A 22544-nucleotide genomic window follows, 5' to 3' on the forward strand; every position below is an offset into this window, starting at 1 on the left:
ATCCAGAGTCAATCAGTCCAAACCAAGATAAACTGAAAACTATTTATGTTGAGGGGCGTGGGAGGGGGGGGTGTGACAAAAGGATAAAGGGGTAAGGATAAAAAGGAGTATGACCTAAAGGTTCAATAGCACTTTACAACATTTAAACTTAACAGCACTTTAATCTTAACAGCACTTTAAACTTAACAGCACTTTAAACTTAACTTATAACGCAAATTTAACAATTTAGCAAAGGACTCATTCAGCATTTCCTACGGAATCTTGTGTCTGCCTGAAAGATGTGAGAAAGAAGGTCTTGAGAACCCAAATCCTCTCTGATGCATGATTTAGCACCTCAAGCGAGTTTGGAAACATCTTCATACTGGATATCTTCGACTCTGCGCCCTTTTAAAGGTCCCGAGTTTATGGTTATTGTCACTGAAAACCTCTTCTCATTGATAGATTCCAAAATGCCTTCATTTCCCCTGTACTCACCGTTTAATACCAGTACTTTCTTGCCTGGTTCTGGTATTACAGTTTCTAGATGTGTCTGATCAAGCTTCAGTTTGTCCCCAGAGTCAATCACCTTCACAATTGCTGTGTATTTGTCAATCACTTCCGTAACAACTGCCTTCTTCTTGTGGTATTTCTCTGCAAGCTGTTTTGTTACAATTTTTACAATTATTTCAGGCTGTAACCAGTAGTCTTTTCGAGATGTTCTTTTCTTCTCCTCTTCAAGCTCCATGATCTCTTCAAGTGCAGATTTCTTCTTTTTCTCTTTGGGCTGACCAGAGCAATGAGCTGCTTGTCCTCTTTTCACTGCACCCTCCACCATCTTCAGTGCATTCTGTCCAAGGACACTTGTTTTAGAAGATGCTGCAACTGAAGTCCTTGCTCCTTTGTTTAATTTAAATGTAACTTTTTCTTCTTCATTTTCTCTATTCAATTCAGTATAGACTGGCATTTCCACATCTTTCGCCTCCAAACCTCTTCTAACTTGTTGTTCAATTAATTTAGCAGTTCTTTCTTCATCATCAAGGTCGTGTTTCTTCTTCCTCTCTTGTTCTTCCTGCCTGTGGATGGTCTCTGGGTCCCTGTCAATGTACTGAATGTACCAGCCTTTAGGAGTCTCACCAACCTTGCAAAGACCTTCTCTTCCCAGCCACTTTGTGAAATCAGTGAGCGTCTCCCATTGCGTGGCGTTCATGTGGATGTGTTCCCGATGGCTGATGTACTCGTTGTACACAATATTATTGAGGACTCGCCTTGTTCCAAATTGCCTCCTGAGCAATTCCAGGAAATCCTTTCGGAATTCCTCAGAGAAGTAATCCACAAATTGCTGAGGATTTTCAGATGCCAGCAGCAGCTGCCTCTGGTGGGACTCGGACATGCAGTGACACTTGAAGCCGTTCTCATCGCGGCACTGCTTCTGGCACATCTGGCAGTACCAGCGCAGCTTCTGCAGCCCCTTGGACTTGATGCGGTTGGCGATGGCCTTGGGGCTGAGGAAATCTGACTTTCCCATGGCACCAGTCCTGTCCTGATCCCGCTCCCAACCCTGTGCCTGTCCAGATCCCGCCCCCTCCGGAAGTGGCGGTGGCCAACTACTAAATAGCAATTTACTTAAAGCCCTATCTTACTTTAAAATATTAAAGTGCTTAAGAATGTTGGAACCACAGCTGCAGGAAAAACAAAAACCCCCTGTGCTGGTTTGAAAGTAAACCAGTGGGAGGTCCCAAGTCAGAACTATAATTTAATAGGAAAATTAAAATTAAATGAGGAAGTACAAAAACACTGACAGAGTCAGAATACAACCTGACACCCTGCGGGTCAGGGTGGTGGCAGCAGTCCCAAAAAATGGTGGTGACAGTCCTCCTGTAGTGACAGCTGTGGTTCTTTGATCCTGGAGAAGGGTGGAGTTTTGCTCTGCAGGTCCAGCGCAGGTCTGGTCTTCCTCTGGGAATCCAGTGGAGAAAGCTGACTGTGGTGTTCCACAGCATAGATTATATCCAGGTGGGAATGCTTGGCTCCTCCCTCTGGGTGGAGCTTCTCACAATGGGATGATGAAATTCTTATCAGCCATGCAGTGACATTCAATGGCCCATTAACAGAAGATATCTCCCTGGAGGGAGGATGAGTTGTGAAAGAGATAAAGAAAACTGCCCCACCTGGTTTTAACAGATGGTAATAGGATGCATACTTTTGGTTACATCTTGCAATGCAACCTAAGACACCCTCCAACCACATTTTTAAAGTTAGAGAATCTAGGTATTATTTTATTATCTGGCCAGGATGTACCACAGAAACCATCTCATCCACACACATAGCCCAGGTGTGCAGAGAGAATCATTCCATCACACACCGCTTTTACAAGATTTTTCAGATGTTTTATACAGTCAAAACTCACAGAAATTCATTGGTCCTAGGTTGCAAAGCTCTTATATTCTTATATTGGATCCGGATTTCTTTGATTCTGATGTTAATTAGATTTTCATTCCTTGATTTTCTTACAAGGAATTTCAGGACGTGTCTCCAACTGTGGCAGAGGCAGAGTCCAGGGCAGATGTTCCTAGATGGCTGCTGATGTTCTGTTAATGGCCTTTATCTCTCTGGGGCTATTCCCAGTCTGTTGATATACTGAGTTCATCAGGCCTCACATGGATAAACAGTGCCCTGGAAAGAAGCTTCAGTTCTCTTCCCCCAGGGCAAAAGTGAACAACCCTGGCTAAAGTTATACAAAAAAAAAAACTTAAACTGATATATTTTCCAATAGGAGAACCTATCATTGCCTCACCTGGGTACTTCTTTACAAACTGGGCTAGCTGAATTGTGTTTCTGTTATGGCCAAATTTACCTGTGCAGCTTCAGAGCAGCTGTAGCTGTGACAAGCATTTCTCCCACATTTGCTGTATCATATGCACACTTGCATGCACACAGTCTGTACAAGGTACCTGCAAAAAATTCCCCTCAAAAGTAGTGAAATACTCACTTCAGATGCCTTTGCATCTTCTCAACAAGCCAAGGGTCAAGCCTTGAGGAGCGGAGGTCTCAGCCAAGGATTCATCGTCGCTCAGGGATTCTCTAAGTGCAGTAAACTTGAGAGTTCACTCCCTGAGAGGTCCCACTCAGAGGGAGGTTGCTGGCCACAGCCTCTGCAGTCCAGAAAGGCTCAAAAGGTCCCATTTTGGACCACTGTTTATAGGGCAACAACACAGTGGGCTTTAGTCATAAAATAACAGGATCTCATTAGACAGCAGGAGTTCCTGAGAGCAGTGATAAGCTCAGGAGGAGCTGAGCCCAGGTGCTGTCCATCAAGGCCAAGGCCTAATAGGCATTGCTCTGATCATAGTGCAGCATGGGGGCACAGGGACATAGGGGAGGAGATGCACCACCACACTAGATTGGCTGCCCATTTCATTTTGTCCATAGAGAAAAACTAAACTTTTATTTTATGTATATATATATTAGGGTTGGAAGGGACCTTAAATATCATCTAGTTCCAGCCCCCTGTTGTAGAACTTCTGCTTAAGGTCATTTGCCCCTGTCCTGTCAGTACATGCCCTGACAAAAAGTCCCTCTCCAGACTTCTTGTTGGCTCCCTAAATGCACTGGAAGGCTGCTGCAAGGTCTCCCCAGAACACCCCCAACCCTCTCAGCCTGTCTGTGGAGCTGGTGTGTATGGGGACAGGGCACCACCTCGTGAGAACAAGGTCTGACCCCCCTCCACCACACATTCCAAGCTCCCAAGTTGTCTCGAAAGAGATCACCTTTCCCAGTCTCTGACACAGGTAACTCCAGCCTGAAATCTCTCTTAATGTGATTGAGTGGGGCTTATTCTCCCACCAGCTTACTTAGAAACCAGCATATCTCTTGGTACCCAGCGTGGGGCGAGAGAGAGAAGCTGGAATTACAATTTCTTTCTAAAGCGTTTGTTTATTGGGGTACAGAAAGTCCCTGATCATCAGGATGCCCGATATATTTACATGGATCTTGTACTTTACCCTGTATCTATTTCCACACATATAAGGAACTATTTGTTCATCATGATGGCCTTTTTAAGGCTAGGGAGAGGAATCAAAATTGCTTTGTTAACATACTATGTTTATTTCATGATAACATCAGAGGCAATTAATTTCATTTGGAATATATATTTAGTCCTGCTTGCCTGTGCTAACCAGATCTCACCTCTGACAGGCCTGGAATGAGCACTTTTCTCTCACAAATCTCTCTCTTCTGTGTTTATCTCAAGTTCCTGCTGTGGTTTATCTTATGGCAAGTTCCTTCCACTGTGATCTTGACAGTGTTTGGGACAGGTAACTGCTCTTTATGTCCTTACAGACCTCTGGAGGTCCCTTCCAACCTCAGCCATTCTGTGACTCTGGGAATATCCCTTTGGTCTGTTAGGGTCAGCTGTCCTGGATGTGTTTCCTACCAACTTCTTGCCCATTCTTTGTTCATTCTGGCCTTTGGGGGAAAAATTATTTACATTGAACCTGCTCCCTTTGGCTTGGAACCACGGCCACCACAGTCTCTCTGCTATGCTTATTTGACCAAAAGTGACCCCTTGTCCTCCTTCCCCCTGCCCCTGCCAATGATGTAAGGTGGGAGGGAATAACCTCTGGGTCTGGGCCACACGCCCATCATGCTACTGCAAAAATTACCCGTCCTGGCTGGAAGCAGGACAGATGGACCATCTACAGCCTCTCTGGGTAACCTGTTCCAGGGTTTCACCACCCTCAATCTAAAAAATTTTCTTCCTTGTATCTGTGTGTACACACCACAGAGGCCCAACAGGCCTTAGAGTAGGTGTCCACAGAAACACGCACATATTCAAGGTGACCAAATTCTGAAACATGAATAACATCAGATTGGCATAGATGAAGAGCTTGTAGCCCGCTGGGGTTTGTTCCATCCTGAGTCATGGTGACCTGTTGCTTGTCACCAGATGACACAAGGAAAAACGACACACCACAGCTGTGGTCACGATGAAGAGACTAATTTATTTTCTCTGACTCCAATCTTTTATAGTTCTCAAAAGGTGCCAGTGGATTGGAGGGTGAACACCTCTCCAACGACATTGGACAAACTACCTGTACATCAAATTTCTCTGCCTCTATGAAGGAATGCAAAACAATAGGTTGTTTACCGAAAGTTGTGTGGGAAAGTTCTCTACAAGAATGTAAACTCAGAAGGCTTTAGAAAACTCTTGAAAATCAGGGCGACAGTTGCTGACAATCAGAGCATGAGACAATGATATCACATGCTGCTGCAGATGTAAGATGGAATTGATGTCGTAGGGCACGAGCCTCTTGATGGAAAAACTGATGTGACTGAATTGCCTGCTGTAATCTATCTGGTACTGGGGCAGCCCATGCCAGGGCTGTTATCTGCACCGTCATTTCCTTCTACAATGAACCTAGGCAAGCTGGTTTGACTACAAACATGAAGAATCTAAAATGGTGCAGTTCATTGGCATAAAATATGCCATAATGTTTTCAGCAAATAAAACAATTCCTTTTTATTTACCTCTTTCAGAACAACACAATCTAATTGACAAACTATATTGCATACATACTGAGAATCAGATACAAGATTTAAATTTTCATAAGGCCATCAGCCTGGACATCAATCTTTCCGGTCTCTGACAACCACTTGTTTTTCACCCTAGGAAGAGATTGTTATGTTAACAAACTCTCATTCTAGAGATGTTTTCGCATGGGAACTTGAAAACTACTTAGCTACACTTAGAAGAAGTGACAGGCCAGCTATTAATTTAGCAAAGCAAGGCCTGATTTTATGAGGCCTTTCTTTTATAATTTCTCTACCTGTCTGCAACATCTCCCCCTTTTAGTTGTTTCCTTTCTTTTTGTTTTAAAAACAGCATGCATGAGTCTTGCTATGAACATGAAGGTAACAATAAGACAAAACAATATATGTAATGGAACTAGAAACTTACAGCAATAAGGAATAATTCAGATAGAACAATTAGGAATATTTCAGATAATAGACATAATTAATAACACGTGTGAAATTGGGTAATTAGTAATCTCTGAAATATTGTACTATTGTCCCAGAATCTGCAAACAGCTGACTCCTTAGGAAGGCAGGAGATTCCCTGGAAATGGAAAATACGACCCCCTGTCGTGATTTAACATAGTTTGGTTTATAGTTAAGGAAAAAATCCTCGAGCTACAGAAGTGATTCCCTGTAAGGACCTTGGCAGTTTCCTTCAGGCCTGACAGAACCAATCAGCTGGCTAGTTTTGATTACTGACACCCTGTTAAACCACTTGAAAAGCTGACCATGCCTCTGTGAAAATCACGTTTAAAAGCAAACAAAGCCCGGGAAAAACTCTCTTGCTTCTGGCCTTTGGACAGGCAACTGGATGCTGGCCCAGTTTAGCCGTGCGGCCTACCAGGCCCAGGCCAAGCTTTGCTCTACTGCAGTGCTGGCCCAGGCCTTGCTTAGCCATGCTGCCTACCGGGGCTGAGCTGGGCTTTGCTCTACTGCAGTGCTGGCCCAGCCAGGCCTTGCTTAGCCATGTCGCCTATCGGGGCTGAGCTGGGCTTTGCTCTACTGCAGCGCTGGCCCAGCCAGGCCTTGCTTAGCCATGTCGCCTATCGGGGCTGAGCTGGGCTTTGCTCTACTGCAGTGCTGGCCCAGCCAGGCCTCGCTTAGTCGTGCGGCCTACTGGAGCTGGGCTGGGCCTTGCTCTGCTGCAGCGCTGGCCCAGCCAGGCCTGGCTCTGCCACTGAGCCGGGCCCTGCTCCACCACCAGGCCCTGAGAGCAACACCTGCCACGAGCTGCCGAGTCATCTTGCCAAGGGGTTGTCAAATCCACTTGGCAAACCAAAACCACTACGCCCCCTTCCCTCCAAATTGTTGTAATTTTGAAATTAAAGGGCTTTCAGGCAAAGATATGAGAAAAGGAATAACAGTTCTTTACTAGTGTGTGTATGCATGTAACGACCAAGGAATGGACTCAGACCCACAATGATACTTAGAAGTTTATTGAGACAAACGAGACATTTTTATACACTTCAAGACACAGTATTTCCTTATATGGAGTTTTACTCTATCACATATTGCCATTTCAGCAACAAGCTTTCTTAATGTCCTTATATGAGTTGATCATAGGTTGTTGAGGTGTCTGGCAGCTTCCAGCAGAAAGATCCAGCAGAAATTCCCCCTATAGAGAGCATTCTCCCCATTTCACAGCAAGGACCTGGAGAACCTTTCCCAGGAAAGATTTCCAAGTTTACCTCGAAAGGGGGTACAGCTTTTATGAGACCAAATGAGCAAGTCAAAGTGACTTGATTACATTTTTAGTACAGAAACACCTATGTCCAATGGCATCATTCCCAACCAGCCAAGGCCAGGGCCAGGCCAAGGCCTAAGTCTTGACTGGAAGGCTTTCCCTAAATACCTACAAGCAAACCTTTATTAATATCAGTTAGGAATGTGACTCACAAGAGTTTATCTTCCCCATGAACAGGGGGCAGATCAAAACACACAGTAACTGCTAACAACACACATCTCCTTCCCATTAAGAAGGAGTTGTTTCCTAATGGGAAGGAGGAAACAACTTCAAGTTACAAGAGAATCTTTCTGCTTACAGACTGAGGCTTAGCCACTGCAGCTCTGTTCCTTTTTTTTTTTTTTTTTTTTTTTAAGAAAAAAGTTAAATTTATTATTTTAGTTCCCCTCTGCTTTTTCCTTCATCTGTACTTGTTTTTTTGTCTACTGTAAGTGTAATCTCTCTCCTGAGAATCGCTACAGCTCTGATGCCTGTCTTTCTTCACACCCTTGGTCCTCTCCCTACAGCGTTCTTCATGCTTTCGGTCAGAATCCTTAGATTTTTTGGTCCTCTTTTCATCTTCTTCGGAGTGGTGATGCTTTTTCTTCTGTTTTTTAGCCAGGTGTGACTTACTTATGTGAGGCTCTTCTACATCCTCATCCAGCATAAGGTCATACTTGGCATCTTTCTTTGGTTTTATTTTTTCTTTCAGAGCAAATTTTGAAGGTTTGTCACTTTCATTCTCATAGTCCTTGAAATCTTCTTTGGTATACCGCCCACCTTTTCCCTTCCATTTAATCTTTGCAACAGACTGGCTAAAATCCACATGTATCCGTCTGTCATCTATCAGCACATTGTCCATTTTGAAGTAGGCTTTCTCACAGTCTTCCTCTTTTTCAAACTCAATGAAAGCATAACAGAGAGATTCACCAGACTTCCAGTCTCGGATCACTTCGCAACTTTTAATGGGACCAAATCGTGAAAATATTATCTCCAGGTCTTCACCTGTGGTCACAGGATTCAGCTTACAAACAAACAGCACATTCTCTGGAGGCTTGATGTCTGCATCTGGTAAGTCTCCCACCATTTCCAGGAGAATAGCATGAGTTTTTGCTTCTTTTTCGGCCTGAACTTCTTGTATTTCCTCTGCAGACCGTCCTTTCATGTCATCAATTTCTTCATCTGCTCCTATTCTGCCACTGTTGAGCTGTTCCTTTGTAGGTTCTGGTGAGCGATCAGGAACACACAAGCCAGGTGGATCATCAAATGGATCATCTAAAATTACTGTATGATTTATCCTGATATCTTGATATGGGATAAAATCCTTATCTACAAAGGTTTCATTAATTTTCTTCAATACATCCATGCCTTCTGTCACTTCTCCAAACACTGTATGCACACCATCAAGATAATCCAGGTTTTCCCCTGTGGTAATGAGGAACTGTGATCCATGCTGATCCCTGCCATTGTTCACCATTGACACAGTTCCTTTCTTCTTGTGCTTGATTCTGGGCACCTTTTCTGCCTCAAAAAATCTGGCTTGATCACCATACAGCTGACAAAATATGGATTCCCCTCCACGGCCAGTTCCCATGGGGTCACCAGTTTGTATAATAAAATCTCGCTGTACATTATAAATAAGACAATAGTTGTAGTACTTGACTTTGCAGAGCTTCAGGAAATTCAGACAAGCACGGGGCCGCTCCTCTGTGTACAGGTCGATGACCAGGTCGCCCATTGTGGTCTCCAGCAGCACTGCCATGCTCTCAGGAATAACCGGTCTTTACTAGAAAAATTAAAATAAAATGTAGTAGTACAAAAACCACTGACAGAATCAGAATGCAACCTGTGGGTCAGGGTGGTGGCAGTAGTCCCAAAAAATGGTGGCTGCAATCCTCCTGGACTGACAGCTGTGGTTCTTTGATCCTGGAGAAGGGTGGAGTTTTGCTCTGCAGGTCCAGCGCAGGTCTGGTCTTCCTCTGGGAATCCAGTGGAGAAAGCTGACTGTGGTGTTCCACAGCATAGATTATATCCAGGTGGGAATGCTTGGCTCCTCCCTCTGGGTGGAGCTTCTCACAATGGGATGATGAAATTCTTATCAGCCATGCAGTGACATTCAATGGCCCATTAACAGAAGATATCTCCCTGGAGGGAGGATGAGTTGTGAAAGAGATAAAGAAAACTGCCCCACCTGGTTTTAACAGATGGTAATAGGATGCATACTTTTGGTTACATCTTGCATTGCAGCCTAAGGCAAACACTTTTTCAATAAAAGATCTTTTCTGTCTGAGGCATTCCTGTTTCAATGCCTCAGTGCTGGTGAGGCTAAACACACACAACCTATTCCTGTACACATGCAGACACAGATATTCCTAACAAACGAACTCACAGTGTACCCTGCAGCACTCAAACTTGCAATTCCTTTTTTTTTCTCTTTTACCCACAGTAGAGACTCAATGCTTCCACAAAACAGTACAGAAGGGACTGAACCCCACAAGGCAAGAGCTGCAGAATTGGCTTCAGGACTCAGACCTGCTAATTCTGACTATTCCATAACAAACCATGCAAAAAGGCACAAGGGGGGACTTCAACCCCACAAAACCAAAGCTGCAAAATTCACAATTCACCCAGGCAATTACAAGATTTGGTATAGCCCTTATACCAAATCAAATTTCTGTGAGTTCCTACAGAAGGAACCCTAATTTCCACAACAAAACTCTTGTCTTAGCTTTTGCAACTAAGATCAAACTGGTGTGTGCACTGAAGACTTTAGGATTCACCATGCAACAACATTTTATACTTTTAAGCTGGCACCAAGGCTCACACCAACTTTTGTTATTCACTTGTATATCTTCACATATGTATTTAATAGAGGGTAGCAAATTATACCATCACTAGTAATTTATTTTCATTATCCAATTATACCATTGATGCCAAAACATTTTTGCTTTTGATTTATTTTTCATATATTTGTAGCTCTGTAGACTATTATTGTATAGTTATATAGTTTCTTCAGCTAATTCCAGTATTTTGTTAGACAAACACATTCCTGGAATCCTATTCTAATCTTGCTGCTTTAGTGAACCAAAACCATTCCACTTTCCCATGTATTTAGGTATAAACAATGTGGAGCTAGAAGCAAAGGGGAGGCTTCAGTAGGGGGCCAAACCAAGAGGGGGAATTACATCAGTAACTGTACTTCTAATTGGGGATTCTTGTCAACTATGTTAATTTGCTAAACTTACAAATAATCTCAAGAAATTCTCAATAATTCTTTTATAGGGGTTTCAAAATTCCTGTGCTTACACATCTGATTGGTCAAGGTCAGCTCACTGGCCTCACTGCAGACTTAGCTGTCTGCATTCAGGCTTGAATGAGATTGCTTGGGGTCCCTGTTTGAGTTCAAATCCAACCTGTGATTGTCTTATCCCAGGGACTCATTTACCTCTACTCTATAACAGCTAGGCTGGTCGAGTTAAGGTCTGTTATGGCCAGCTGTGGCTGTGACAGTTCCCCCATTCTCTGTTTCAAAAGGGCAAAGTGACTGACATATGTCAGAGACATACAAAGCACACAACTCTCAAAGGTCCTTGTGACAAACAGCCTCAAGTTTATTCTCACAGCTCCTTTTATAGGAGGAGCTTGAAATTTCCTGAGCTTACACATGTGATTCATTGAGGTCTTAGCACTGACCAGCTGACCAATAATACATCTGCATTTAGGGGTGAATGACATTGACTGAGGGTCCCTGTGTAGATTTGAATCCAGACTATCCTTGTTCACTCAGGGACTTGCTTGCTTCTAGGCTGGTTGAGTTTGGGGGGCAGCTTCAGATCAGCTGCAGTGTGACAGATAGGATGACAAAGACAGCATCATGTCACAGATAAGTCCAGTTCAAATAAGGCTGTCTACCCAACTGAACAATCCCATCCCCCTCAGGCAGGGATGTATCTCATGTATCATCCAGGATCTGTGAAATAAGATCACCAGTAATACAATTTTCCAGGCTAGCATGCTGCAGGCTCATTACTTAGAAATTACAAATTAAAACTTAACACTACAAACAAGAAACAATTCAAGTTCAGAACTGTCAGAAAAAACAACTAACAAAAGAAACAGTTTGTCTTAGTTCGGGGTTGTGACCCATGTTCTTAAATAGATAAAATCCTTAAGTCCCCATATCCCAAATATATCTACAAATTACAATTCAACACTACAAACAAGAAACTATTCAACTCAAAACCATCTCAATTAAAAACATACATCCTTCTGCTACTGATGTTTCTCAAATGTTTAAGTCTTGGGGTTCAAGTAGGGTGATGGGTAGATTGTCTTGCCATTGTTGACAACATTCTGCATCTGACAAACTGTCAGCATCCTGGGTCATATTGAATGCAATTAAAACTTACATTTCTTCAGCCAAATGTGGGTCAGGGACTGCTGGGTGGGTGGTCTGCTGTCCAAGCTCAGCTCTTAAGAGAGATAAGCTCTTTGGTGAATACAGCTCTTTAATGATTTCAGCTCTTTGCTCGCTAAGTGCCTCGCAGACACAGGGATGAGAGAGAGAGAAGGCTGTATGAGATTCCACAGTAGTGTCTTTATTGACAGCTCCTGTGAAGGGTCTCAGTGACAGCTCTTCTGCTGAACTGGACAGAAATGGGGTTTTATATAGGGTACAGAGGTGTTGGAAATTGTCCAATAGCAAGGCTTGGGGTGAATATGACCTATAGTCTTACAGAGAGATAACAAGGGTCTGGAGGCGGAAGAGGGGCTAGTTTGGTCCAGTCATCATTTCTTACCTTAGGCAAGTGACTGCCAGGGAGGCCTTGCAGGGCCTCTGGTTGCTACAGATCCTATTGATGGTCTGACTCTTGCTCCTCTTCTTCCTCCCCTTTATGTTTTTCCAATTTTGCCATGAGCTCTTTTGCAGGGTTGAAGACCCCATTGGTTTGCTTCTCACAGACATAGCAGCGCTGGGATTTGCGGTAGTGCTGGAGGGCACAGCTCTCACAGAAGTAGTGCCGACACTTGGTGACCACGGGGTTCTGGAAGGAGCCTCTGCAGATGAAGCATTTGAAAGGCATGTCCTCCTCTTCACTGCTCACCTCGTAGTTTCCATTGTCATTGACGCCGTAGCAGCCCTCGTCCAGCTCCCGTTCAATCTGCCAGCCGTGCTTGTAGTCCGAGCGGTCGTGCAGGAATTTGCAGCTGTCCCCGAAGCCGCAGAACCCGGTCTCTTTGTAGTCCTTGCAGATGTCAGGCTGGTAGTCCCAGCGCACTGTGGCCCGCAGGTGCTCCGGAGCACGGATGGGGCCTTTCCTGACCACTCCTGAAGAGGCATTTCCCATCGATGTGTCCTTGGGCTTCACATACTTCTGGTAGTTATTATTGCCACAATAAATTTTATCTTCCTTTCCTCTCAGCTTCTCCTGGATTTTTTGGCTGTGCTCAAAGATAGCCTGGGCATCCTTCTCCTTCTCCGTGTCCAGTTCATACACTGCTGTGGCCCCCATGTCTTCTGGGCCAACAGGTTTTGCCGACCTGGTCGATTTGTACGTGACCCCGATCTCCTTGTCAGGATCCTCATCCTCGCTGCTGCTTGGCGCATGCTCCGGCCTCTCCCTCATGTAGCGCCTGGTCTTTTGGATCATGGCGTTGGGGGTGTCCCTGGGCAACTTCTTCCGCACCACGGTGCTGCCCTCCTCCCCATTGCTGTCCTGCTCCTGCTCACTGCGGGGCCGTTTCCGCTGGCCGCTGCCCGCGGCTCGCACCCGCTTCTTGAACACAAAGCTGCAGACGCTGCTCTCCTCCGCCATCATGTGCTGCTGACTAAAAAATAAAGGCAGAAAACGCTGGCTTAAACTGACAGAGCTAGGATACAACCTGACAGCCTAGGGGTCAGGGTAGTGGCAACAGTCCCATTAAATGGTGGCTGCAGTCCTCCTGGAGTGACAGCTGTGGTTCTCTTACAGCAGTGATCCTGTAGAAGGGTCTGGTCTTCCTCTGAAGCTTCAGTGGTGGTTACGTGGCTCTTGTCCTCTGGGAGTCCAGTAGGCAAAGCTGCCTGTGGTGTTCCACAGCTCAGTTTATGTCCAGGTAAGAATTCTTGGCTCCTCCCTCTGGGCAGAGCCTCTCACAATGGGATGATGTAATTTTATCAGTCATGCAGTGACACCCAATGGCCCATTAAGCAGAAGATAACTCCCCGGAGGGAGTTATCAGGGATGAGTCACAGAGGAGATAAAGAACACTGCCCTGCCTGGATTTTAACAGTTTATGAAGATGGTGATACAGTACATACTTCTGGTTACATCTTACATTGCAACCAAAGACACTCAATATAACAGTCTTCTTTGGTGAGGTTCAGCATTCTTGAATGCTAGACAATTTTACAAAACTATTTTTCATACTTGTTGGACTTGTAAGCTTGGCTTGAAAATAAGTTCAGTTAAGGCTGCCTTGTCTTTTCAGAGCCATAACCTTACAGGTCCAGGTACCACCAGAACCCAACTAAGCATACATATCCCAGATTACCACCCTTATCCCTCCCACTAACCAGGTTTCAGGGAGATCCCCAGAAACTATACCCAGGGAAAGAGGAAAAAGTCAGTGGGGAACACCTTTCAGTAAAATTTGCTGGCAACAAACTTACAGCAGTCTGTAAAAAGAAGCTTACAAGACATCAAAAATGCAACAATCACTAATGAAACTGAAGTTATCTGTTATAACTATATCTGTATAGTACGCTGACAGTACTGATCAGCACCATGTAGGCAACAAGCTGGAGTAGCCAGCTATCCTTTTGAGAACATTTCTGGAACTACAGTCCAAATATTCCCCAACAGGTGCATATTCCTTTCCATTTATGGAGTTAAGCTTTTCTAGCTTGATTTCTGCTGAGCCACTGGTATCCCATATTGTCTGGAATAGGCCACCAATGCATGTTTAAAATAATACCTATTCCTCTTACATCCAAATATGAGCAACACTTGCAAAAAAACCCATACCGTTATTCCTTGGTTACACTCAACTAAGTTCAGTTTTTGGCGCTGTGCTGGTTTGAAAGTAAACCAGTGTCTTGGGTGATTTTATGATTATAGTCTATTCCCTGATCATCTGTTTTATGCCCAAAATGGTTGCTGTACCTTTAAGGTGGGTCTGGTGGGGGGTGGGAGGTGAGCCTTGGGGTTCCTCCATGGCTTTTTTCAAAGCATCACTCCCCAGGCATCTGTGGTGCTTTGCAGACTGCGTTCTCTTTTTCTTTTTTGCTTAGCTAGCTTGGTTTCTGTTAGCTTAGGCAAGAAGGTGTTTTTCCCCTTTCCCTGGCCTTGGAGAGGCTGTGGCAGTGATCACTTGGTAGCTTTCTTCAGAGACAACTGTACAGTTTGTTTTTGGTCTGAGATCACAGAGAACGAGAAGAACTGGCCAGAGAAGGCTACTCCATCTTGGCCCCTGACCTCAGGACATCCAAACTAGCAAGAGAAAGGACACCACATCCATCTGCTTCATCTGCTGGCAAGAGGATACCAACATCAGGGATTCACCAGGTTCCCATCTACTTTTGTTCAAGCTTCTGCGTGAACCCCTTTGTTTTTAAGGGTTTTTTTTCCTTGAGACAGGAAAAAACTCCTTTAAACCTTTTCCTACTATGTTGCCAGCTGTTGTGTGTTTTTTTCTTTCTGTAGAATTGTGGGTGTTTTGTTCTGTTGGGGGGGGGGGAGTGACTAAGGTCCGACAGTTCAATATCTAGCATTTATTTACCCCTTTTTTCTGTGCCATGTGGGCACTCCATTTGTCAATAAAGGGGTTTGAGTGCCCAGGACTGAATCAATGTTCATATTGTAGAGGGTTTGGGCACTGGAAACAGGAATGTCCCCAGAGGCAGATGGGGGCAGAGGGAACAGACCCACCCCTACATCAGGAACGAAGGGGACCAGGGGCAGAATCCGCAGCTGAATCCCTGGTTACAATAGAGCCAGGGAAGAGAAAAATTGACTTTTTAATAGACACTCTGCCCACTTACTTGGTATTAAATACAAACCAGGGAAAATTAAGCCAGGAAACTGCAAATGTTGTTGGTGCAACAGGAAAAGTGGAACAATGAACATTCTTTAACCCCATTAAATTCAGAAAACAGTGGCTAATACACCGATTTTTATATATGCCTGAGTGTCTGGTTCCTCTTTTAGGAAGAGACCTGTTAAGTGAATTGGAGGCTCAGATTGTATTTAAAGATGGAGAAATACAATTATTGGTACCTGAGACTAAAGCCATCAAGGGAAGGACTTTTATGTTGCAGGGAACACCAGAACCAGACAACTCTGGAGGAATACCCAGAAGCAGTAGCAAATGCAGTAACATCCCTGATTTGAGGCAGTGGAACTCCAGGCTATTCCCAACAAGCTCAGCCTGTAAGCGTTACCCCAAAAACTGGGTCAAGACCGGTAAGGCAGAAATTGCATCATTTAAAATTAGAAGCTAGAAGGGAAATCAAGAGCCTAATAGAAAATTTCAGGGAAAATTACTCATGGTTTAAAGTGATAGATTTGAAGGATGCCTTCTTTTGCATACCTCTTGATAAGCAAAGTCAGGGCATTTTTGCCTTTGAATGGGAAAAATCCCCAAACTGGTCAGAAGACTCAGCTTACCTGGACTGTGTTACTGCAAGGATATAAAACAGTCCAACGATTTTTGGGAACCAACTGGCAAAAGAATTAGAGGTCTGGAAAAAAGAGAAGCCAGAAGGGTTGGTGCTGCAGTATGCTGATGACATCTTACTAGCAACTGAAACTAATGAAACATGTGTGGAATTTACTGTGAAAGCTCTGAATTTCCTAGGCCAAGGAGGTTACCAAGTACCTCAGGAAAAAGCTTAAATCGTGAGGCAGCAAGTTACCTACCTGGGATTTGAATTAGTACTGGAACAGTGGAGGTTGGGAATGACAGAGAAGAAGCCATCTACCACATACTCCAACCTGTGTCTGCCCAAGATTTAACAGCATCCTCAGGTGTGGCTGGATGATGCACACTGTGGGTCTCAAATTACAGACTTTTGGTCAAGTCATTGTATGAGCTTTTAAAGGAGGCCTCAGAAGGACCTTTGATTTGGACTCTTGAGGGTGAGCATGCATTCTGTAACCTAAAGCTGGCTCTGATGTCTGCACCTGCCTTAGGACTTCCTGACTTAACAAAACCTTTGAACTTTTTGTGCATAAACAACAGCCCCTCACCCTTGGAGTTCTGGCTTAGAAGGTAAGAGACTTCAAGAGACCTTTGGGATACTTTTTGAAAAAGTCAGCCATGGGTGGCCCTGATGCCTGTAAGCCATAGCTGAGACTATTCTCATCCAAGAAGCCAGGAAATTGACTTTGGGACAAAAGACAGTAGTGCACACTTTGCACACTGTATCAGGACAAAAAGGCAGGGCATTGGCTTTCCCCGAGCCAAAGGCTGAAGCACCAAACTTTGGAAATTAAAGTAACCACGGGGGTAAGCCCAGTCCAATTCCTGAACACCCCAATGCAAGGAGAAGAGCCATTGACCCATGACTGCTTTCAGACAATTGAGAAGGTTTGTGCTGCTTGACCAGACCTACAAGATGCACCCACTGAAGATCCAGCAGAGCTCCTTACAGACAGAAGTAGTGCAAGAAGATGAATAGCCAGCTATGCAGTAATCTCGTCAACCAAAATAATAGAAACTGCACTGCTGCCCACCCACACCTCACCACAAAGGGCAGAACCCACAGCACTACGAAGAGCCTTGGAAGTGGCAGCAGGAAAAACAGTAAACATATGGACCAGTTTGAAATATGCTTTTAGCTCTGTCCATGCCCATGGGAGTATATGGAGGGAAAGAAGCCTATTAACAGCACAAGGCTCTCTAATTAATTAAATATAAACAAGAAATACCAATCCTCCTTGAAGCTATTCAACTGCCCAAAGAAGTGGCCATGCTACACATGCACACCAGCATGGGGATTCCCAAATTTGAGCAGGAAATAGACTTGCTGGTAAAGCTGCTTGAGAGGTTGCACAACAAGGCATCCTAGCAATAATACCTGAGAAAGCTATTTCACTTCCTGAAGGTAGCCCTGGGTACAGTCAGACAGATTTAAAATTAGCTACTTACCTAAAAGCCCAGAATAAAGAGGGCGTGTGGCTGGTGACTCCCAATAACCAGGCCATAGGTCCATCACAACTGATGGTACAAATGGTAAAGGAGAAACACCAGCAGACCCACTAAGGAATCACTGCTACGGTGAGCAGTCTGCAGACTCAGGTACTGAGTGCTCGTGTGACAAAAATTGTCAGATCTATTACAGAAAAATGCCCAATATGTCTTAAAAATAGTTGTTCGAATTCAAAAGGACCTCCTCCAGGGATCACTAAAAGAGGAAACACTCCTGAGGATCAGTGGCAAATTGATTTTTCTGAGCTACCACACCAACAAGGAGACAGGTATCTCCTAGTGTTGGTAGATAGCTTCTATATACCTTTTCCACTTCTCACCCAATAAAAGTTTCTCCTGCTGCACCAACAAGGCCAGGGAAGTCACCAAGGCACTCCACAAAGAGGTCATATCCAGGTTTGGAGTGCCTACAGGGATGTCATCTGGTAGGGAACCTCATTTTATATCTGAAGTGTAACAGCAGCTTAGTAGGCAGTTGGGTATAAACTGGGATTTACACACTCCCTGGAGACCACAGTCTAGTGGAAGGGTTGAGCAAATGAATCAAACCCTAAAAAGACAAATTAGCAAAATATGTCAGGAAACTTTCTTGAAATGGCCACAGGTGTTATCACTAGCCTTGGAACAAATTTGAGTACAGCCCCAAACTCACCTGAAGGTGAGCCCATATGAGTTGATATTTGGGACACTATACTCTATTGCAACCTTCCCTGGGTCCAAGGAACAGACTGGAAATCAGGAAATGGTACAATAATTAATTTCATTAGGGAAATCCTTGAATGGGCTAAAAAAGTTTATCATTCCCTCAGAACCTCTTACCCTTGACACCCCAGTGCATTCATTTCAGCCTGGGGATCACGTATACATCAAGATCTGGAAACTGGAGCCACTTCAGGAGCATGGAAAGGACCTTATCTGCTTCTGTGGACTACAAGAACAGTTGTGAAAGTCAAAGGAATTAACTCCTGGGTATATTACACCTGAATTAAGAGGGCTCCTGACTCAGAGTGGCCAGAGGAAAACACCAGACCCCTGCAGCTGAAAACCTTGAAGACATCTGTAAATGAGCAGTGAAATGTATAGACTAAATACCTATTCTGTTATCTTTAACTGGGGGTGTGGAAGAAAATTTAATGCTGACTTTAATCCAAAGGTTTGGTAAGATGTGCAATCTGTCCAGCATTAGAGCCTGCCTCCCTGTGCCCCATTCAGCAGGGGAACACATTCCTTGGGGAATTATCTTTATAGATCTGTCAATGGTGATTCAAGATAATAATCTGACTAAGGTGATAGCAAAGGCAAATGTCACCCACTATCTGGATGAGAAGCAAAGATGCAGGTGACAAAGAGATGGTATTCCTAAAGATCTGATAGCTTGGATGATAACAGGACAAAGGGGTAAGGAGCGTCCAACAGGCTCCCATAGTCTCACCCAACATCTTTTAGAATTTGCTTTAGCAGCCTCTGGAGGCCAAGCAGCCACGTTGATAGATTTATGTTAGATTGTGAACACCCCAAAATATCTCAGACTTGCCAGAGTGTCAAACTCTCTGAAGCAAGCTTCACACCGGGACAAAGCCCTTAAAAGGACAATGGGAGCACTTAGGGGAGGCAGGATGGTGCCTAGATTAGGGAATCACACCTATGAATCACCCAAGTAAGGGTCAATAGAGGTATGGAGAAAAACAGAACAATGAAAGTCAGTCCAGCACCACAAACTGGGTGGCCAAATTGGTTCTAAACTGTAGAAGCCAACCCTTAAATTGTGTAAAGTCCCTGGAAGTTCCTTCCCCAGGTTACACTGTTTGGGTTACCCCAGATGGATATTGGTCCATCCAACTACTGTTTGGCCCCTGCACCTGAAAAGTTACCTTAGGATTATTAACCTTATGCCCAGCTTGGAAAAGAAGCCCCAGCAAAGCCCAGTATTGGGGTAGGGTAAAGAAAGACACATGAATGGACAGGACCTTTTGCTTCCACAATGTTTGAATGGGCCCTACAGTGTTTTCTCTTACCAGGAGCCATGGCTCTGAAAACAGAACTTCATTTTTTTACTTGCCAAGTTAGATTATCTAACAATCTGAAGCTAATGAAAGGGGATTTCAAATTATAAATAAGTAAACATTGAACTGGCATTAAAAAACAGACTGGTCTTAGATTTATTGCTGGCCGAAGAACAAGGGCTTTGTGGATATTTAAAACTGGATAGAGAACACTGTCTTGTGTACACATCCCAAACATAAAAGATCTCCAAAAACAACTTAACAAAATGTGGCAAGTTGCTGAAGGCAGCAATGCTATCCACAAGGCCTCTGAAACAAATTGGTTCAATAAAATTCTCCAAGGAATAGGGGGATGGTCCCTGAGAGGATGGCTGGCTAAAATACTGGAAACCCTTGTAATTATAGTATTATATTGTACCCTTATTATATTGTAATTGTAGTAGTTATTGGTCTTGCTGTTGATCATGTTTACAAAACAATCAGTTGTGGTCTTGTGAGAATGTATGCATTGGAATAGAAATTGAATTGAAACTTACCAAATCATCTTACGAAAGCAGAGAAGTTTCAAACGGGGGAATTGGTGCCATGAGGGTTAACTCAGCTTCTCCTGTGCCTGTGAACTTTTAGCTGAGAAATAAAGCATGCAAAATCTGCTTTGTCAGCAAGGACAGCTGGAAGAGAAGGAGATGACACCTCCAGGAATGCAGCAATAGCCAAAACAAGGACCGAGTTTGGGAACTTGGGGAGGGTTTTATGGTAATGGCCAAATTGTAACATGCATTTAACACGTGCAAATTGTAATATGCAAGCAACACACTTGTAAAATCATGTGTGCACACAAAGTTAGCAGTTATCACCCATGTAACCAGGTGCCCGAATAAATTCTGTCCTTCTTAGCTTTAAATTGGTGTTAAGGAGTCTTACTCAACTAGTTTTCAATGGATCTGGTGATAGTTCACGCTGAGATTTCCCTCAGCAGAGTCTCAGCTGTCTCTCGTTCCATAAAGCCATTTCTTCACAGCACAATATTGCAGAAACAGCTCAAGCTGGTGCCTCTGAGGAGGGACCCCAAACAAAGGTCTGTGGGCTTTTACCCTCTCACAGTCCAAGCAACATGCAAGTCCTCCCCTTGACTCCTCTGCTCCTGCTGTGTCTCCTGGCACCACACCTCTTCTTGCCCTTTGTTGAACAAAATCTCATCTCTGGCTCCCACCCAGAGCTCAGCCTGCAGACCAAGCTACCTGCACCAGGTTGCTCAGCATCCCCATCGTGGTGGCTGTAATCACAGGAGGGCTTTGTCCACTTGTCCTGACTCACTGCAGCACCCGGCTCAGGTCACCAGGCGTGCAACAGTGCCCTCGCCAAGGTAAGACTCATTGCAATGGGAGTAGGCAGTAAATCTTGACAAAACGCCTAGGCTGGATTGTAGCGAATGGTGGGTTGTGACACGAGCAAGAACTGGACTCTCATCCTATAATTTTAGCAAAATTACAAATGCAGGATTGGAGCGATTGTGTTTTGTGTTTGTCTGTAGGTACAAAATCACAAAGGGTTTGTACACAAATGCATCCTTTTCCAACATACACTAATAATATACAGCTTCAACAGTTTAATCAGGACGAGCTTCAAGATGACAAACATTCTGTTCAGTGTCCAGACAAGTGTCTTTACTTTCCCAAATAAATCTCTGTGGTTCCTGTACCACACATGCACCAACACCCCACCCTTGACATCCCCTGCCCTCTAGATCATCCCCTCCCCAGCCGTGCCAAAGCCCCTTCAGCACTTTTGGGAGGTGGGGGAGGATCCCCCATGCCCACTTTTTACTTTATTTCATTCCTTTCTATCAGCATGTAAACTTCAACTATTAATTTCATTAACTATTATTATAGCATATCAACACTTCTCTGGACATATATATATGAAATATATATTATATATCTTTATATATATATATATGAAGCGTATCTAGGTATAAATAAAAAGTACAGGCATGTTTTTACACTATTTTTTTTTAATATCAACATACATATTAATATATAATATTATAGATTTATATATAATAATATATATTTGATATTTACATAATACTACAATATATACTATGTATTTAATATGTATATTTAACATAGTATATATTGTAATATTATGTGACATTATGTAAATATCAAATTATTATGTATTATACATAAAATATTATGTAAATATCAAATTTACCTATACTAAATATAATAACATACGGCATTATATATATTTAAATTATATTATAATCATAAAATATATATTATATTATAATATATAATGCTATATATAATAATATATAGTATTTTTATATATATAATAAAAATATTACTATTTTTTACTATCTACATTTTTTTTTTACTCTTTACACATATATATTTTTTTAAAATATATATATAAATATACACACACACACTCAAGCACGGAGGACACAGAGTAAGTGAAACACCATTCACCCCAGAGAAGCTGATCCAGTGGGATCAGTGCATTTTCAAGAGAAGAGATGCATGCACAGCTCCCCTCTCTCAATCCCCCTGACCAGCCAGCAGTGCTATTAGAGGCTGCACGGAGTTTGAAGAGTAAAGCTTTGCCTTTATCCCTACTGCCAGACAGTGGAAACAGCTTTAGCTTTTCACTTATGTTTCTCATCCTTTTTTCACTCACATTTCCTGCCCTTTCCCACCCTTTTCCCCTCACCTTTCATGAGCTTATTTCACTTCTCATTTCCTTCTCTTTTCTCTCTCTTTCCCCTCCTATTGAAACACTTTAAATGTCAGAAAAAGGGGAATTTTGCCTCAATTTAAACTCTTAAAGCCAAGGGATAACAGGGATTCACTTGCAATTTAAACCTTAAGATGATGAAAATGGGGAGTTTGCTCTCAACTCAAACCCATAAAATGGCACAATAAAGGTTTTCCCCTTCCTGTTAAACTAGAAAATAACAATTGCCCATCAGCTGATGGGCAGCTAAGTCGTGGAAAAGAGAGATTTTCCTGCAACTCATACCCTTAAAATCATGGTGAAAGGGAATCCCCTCCAATTTAAACACAGAC

The 22544-nt window shown here is 43.4% G+C and overlaps 3 protein-coding genes across 3 annotated transcripts; all 3 read right to left on the reverse strand.

The window, feature by feature from the left end:
- Nucleotides 1–334: 334 nt before the first annotated feature.
- Nucleotides 335–1504, reverse strand: LOC128807176 (DNA/RNA-binding protein KIN17-like). Its single transcript, XM_053977336.1, has one exon. The coding sequence runs from the start codon at nucleotides 1502–1504 to the stop codon at nucleotides 335–337; it is 1170 nt and encodes a 389-aa protein (XP_053833311.1).
- Nucleotides 1505–7697: 6193 nt separating this feature from the next.
- Nucleotides 7698–9038, reverse strand: LOC128807175 (peptidyl-prolyl cis-trans isomerase-like 4). Its single transcript, XM_053977335.1, has one exon. The coding sequence runs from the start codon at nucleotides 9036–9038 to the stop codon at nucleotides 7698–7700; it is 1341 nt and encodes a 446-aa protein (XP_053833310.1).
- Nucleotides 9039–12129: 3091 nt separating this feature from the next.
- On the reverse strand, nucleotides 12130–13095 carry LOC128807177 (E3 ubiquitin-protein ligase RNF113A-like). Its single transcript, XM_053977338.1, has one exon. It carries the CDS (start codon nucleotides 13093–13095, stop codon nucleotides 12130–12132), a length of 966 nt encoding a protein of 321 aa, XP_053833313.1.
- Between the last annotated feature and the right edge of the window lie 9449 nt (nucleotides 13096–22544).

The sequence above is a fragment of the Vidua macroura genome, chromosome 5 (assembly GCF_024509145.1).
Source record: "Vidua macroura isolate BioBank_ID:100142 chromosome 5, ASM2450914v1, whole genome shotgun sequence".
Lineage (NCBI taxonomy): Eukaryota > Metazoa > Chordata > Aves > Passeriformes > Viduidae > Vidua > Vidua macroura.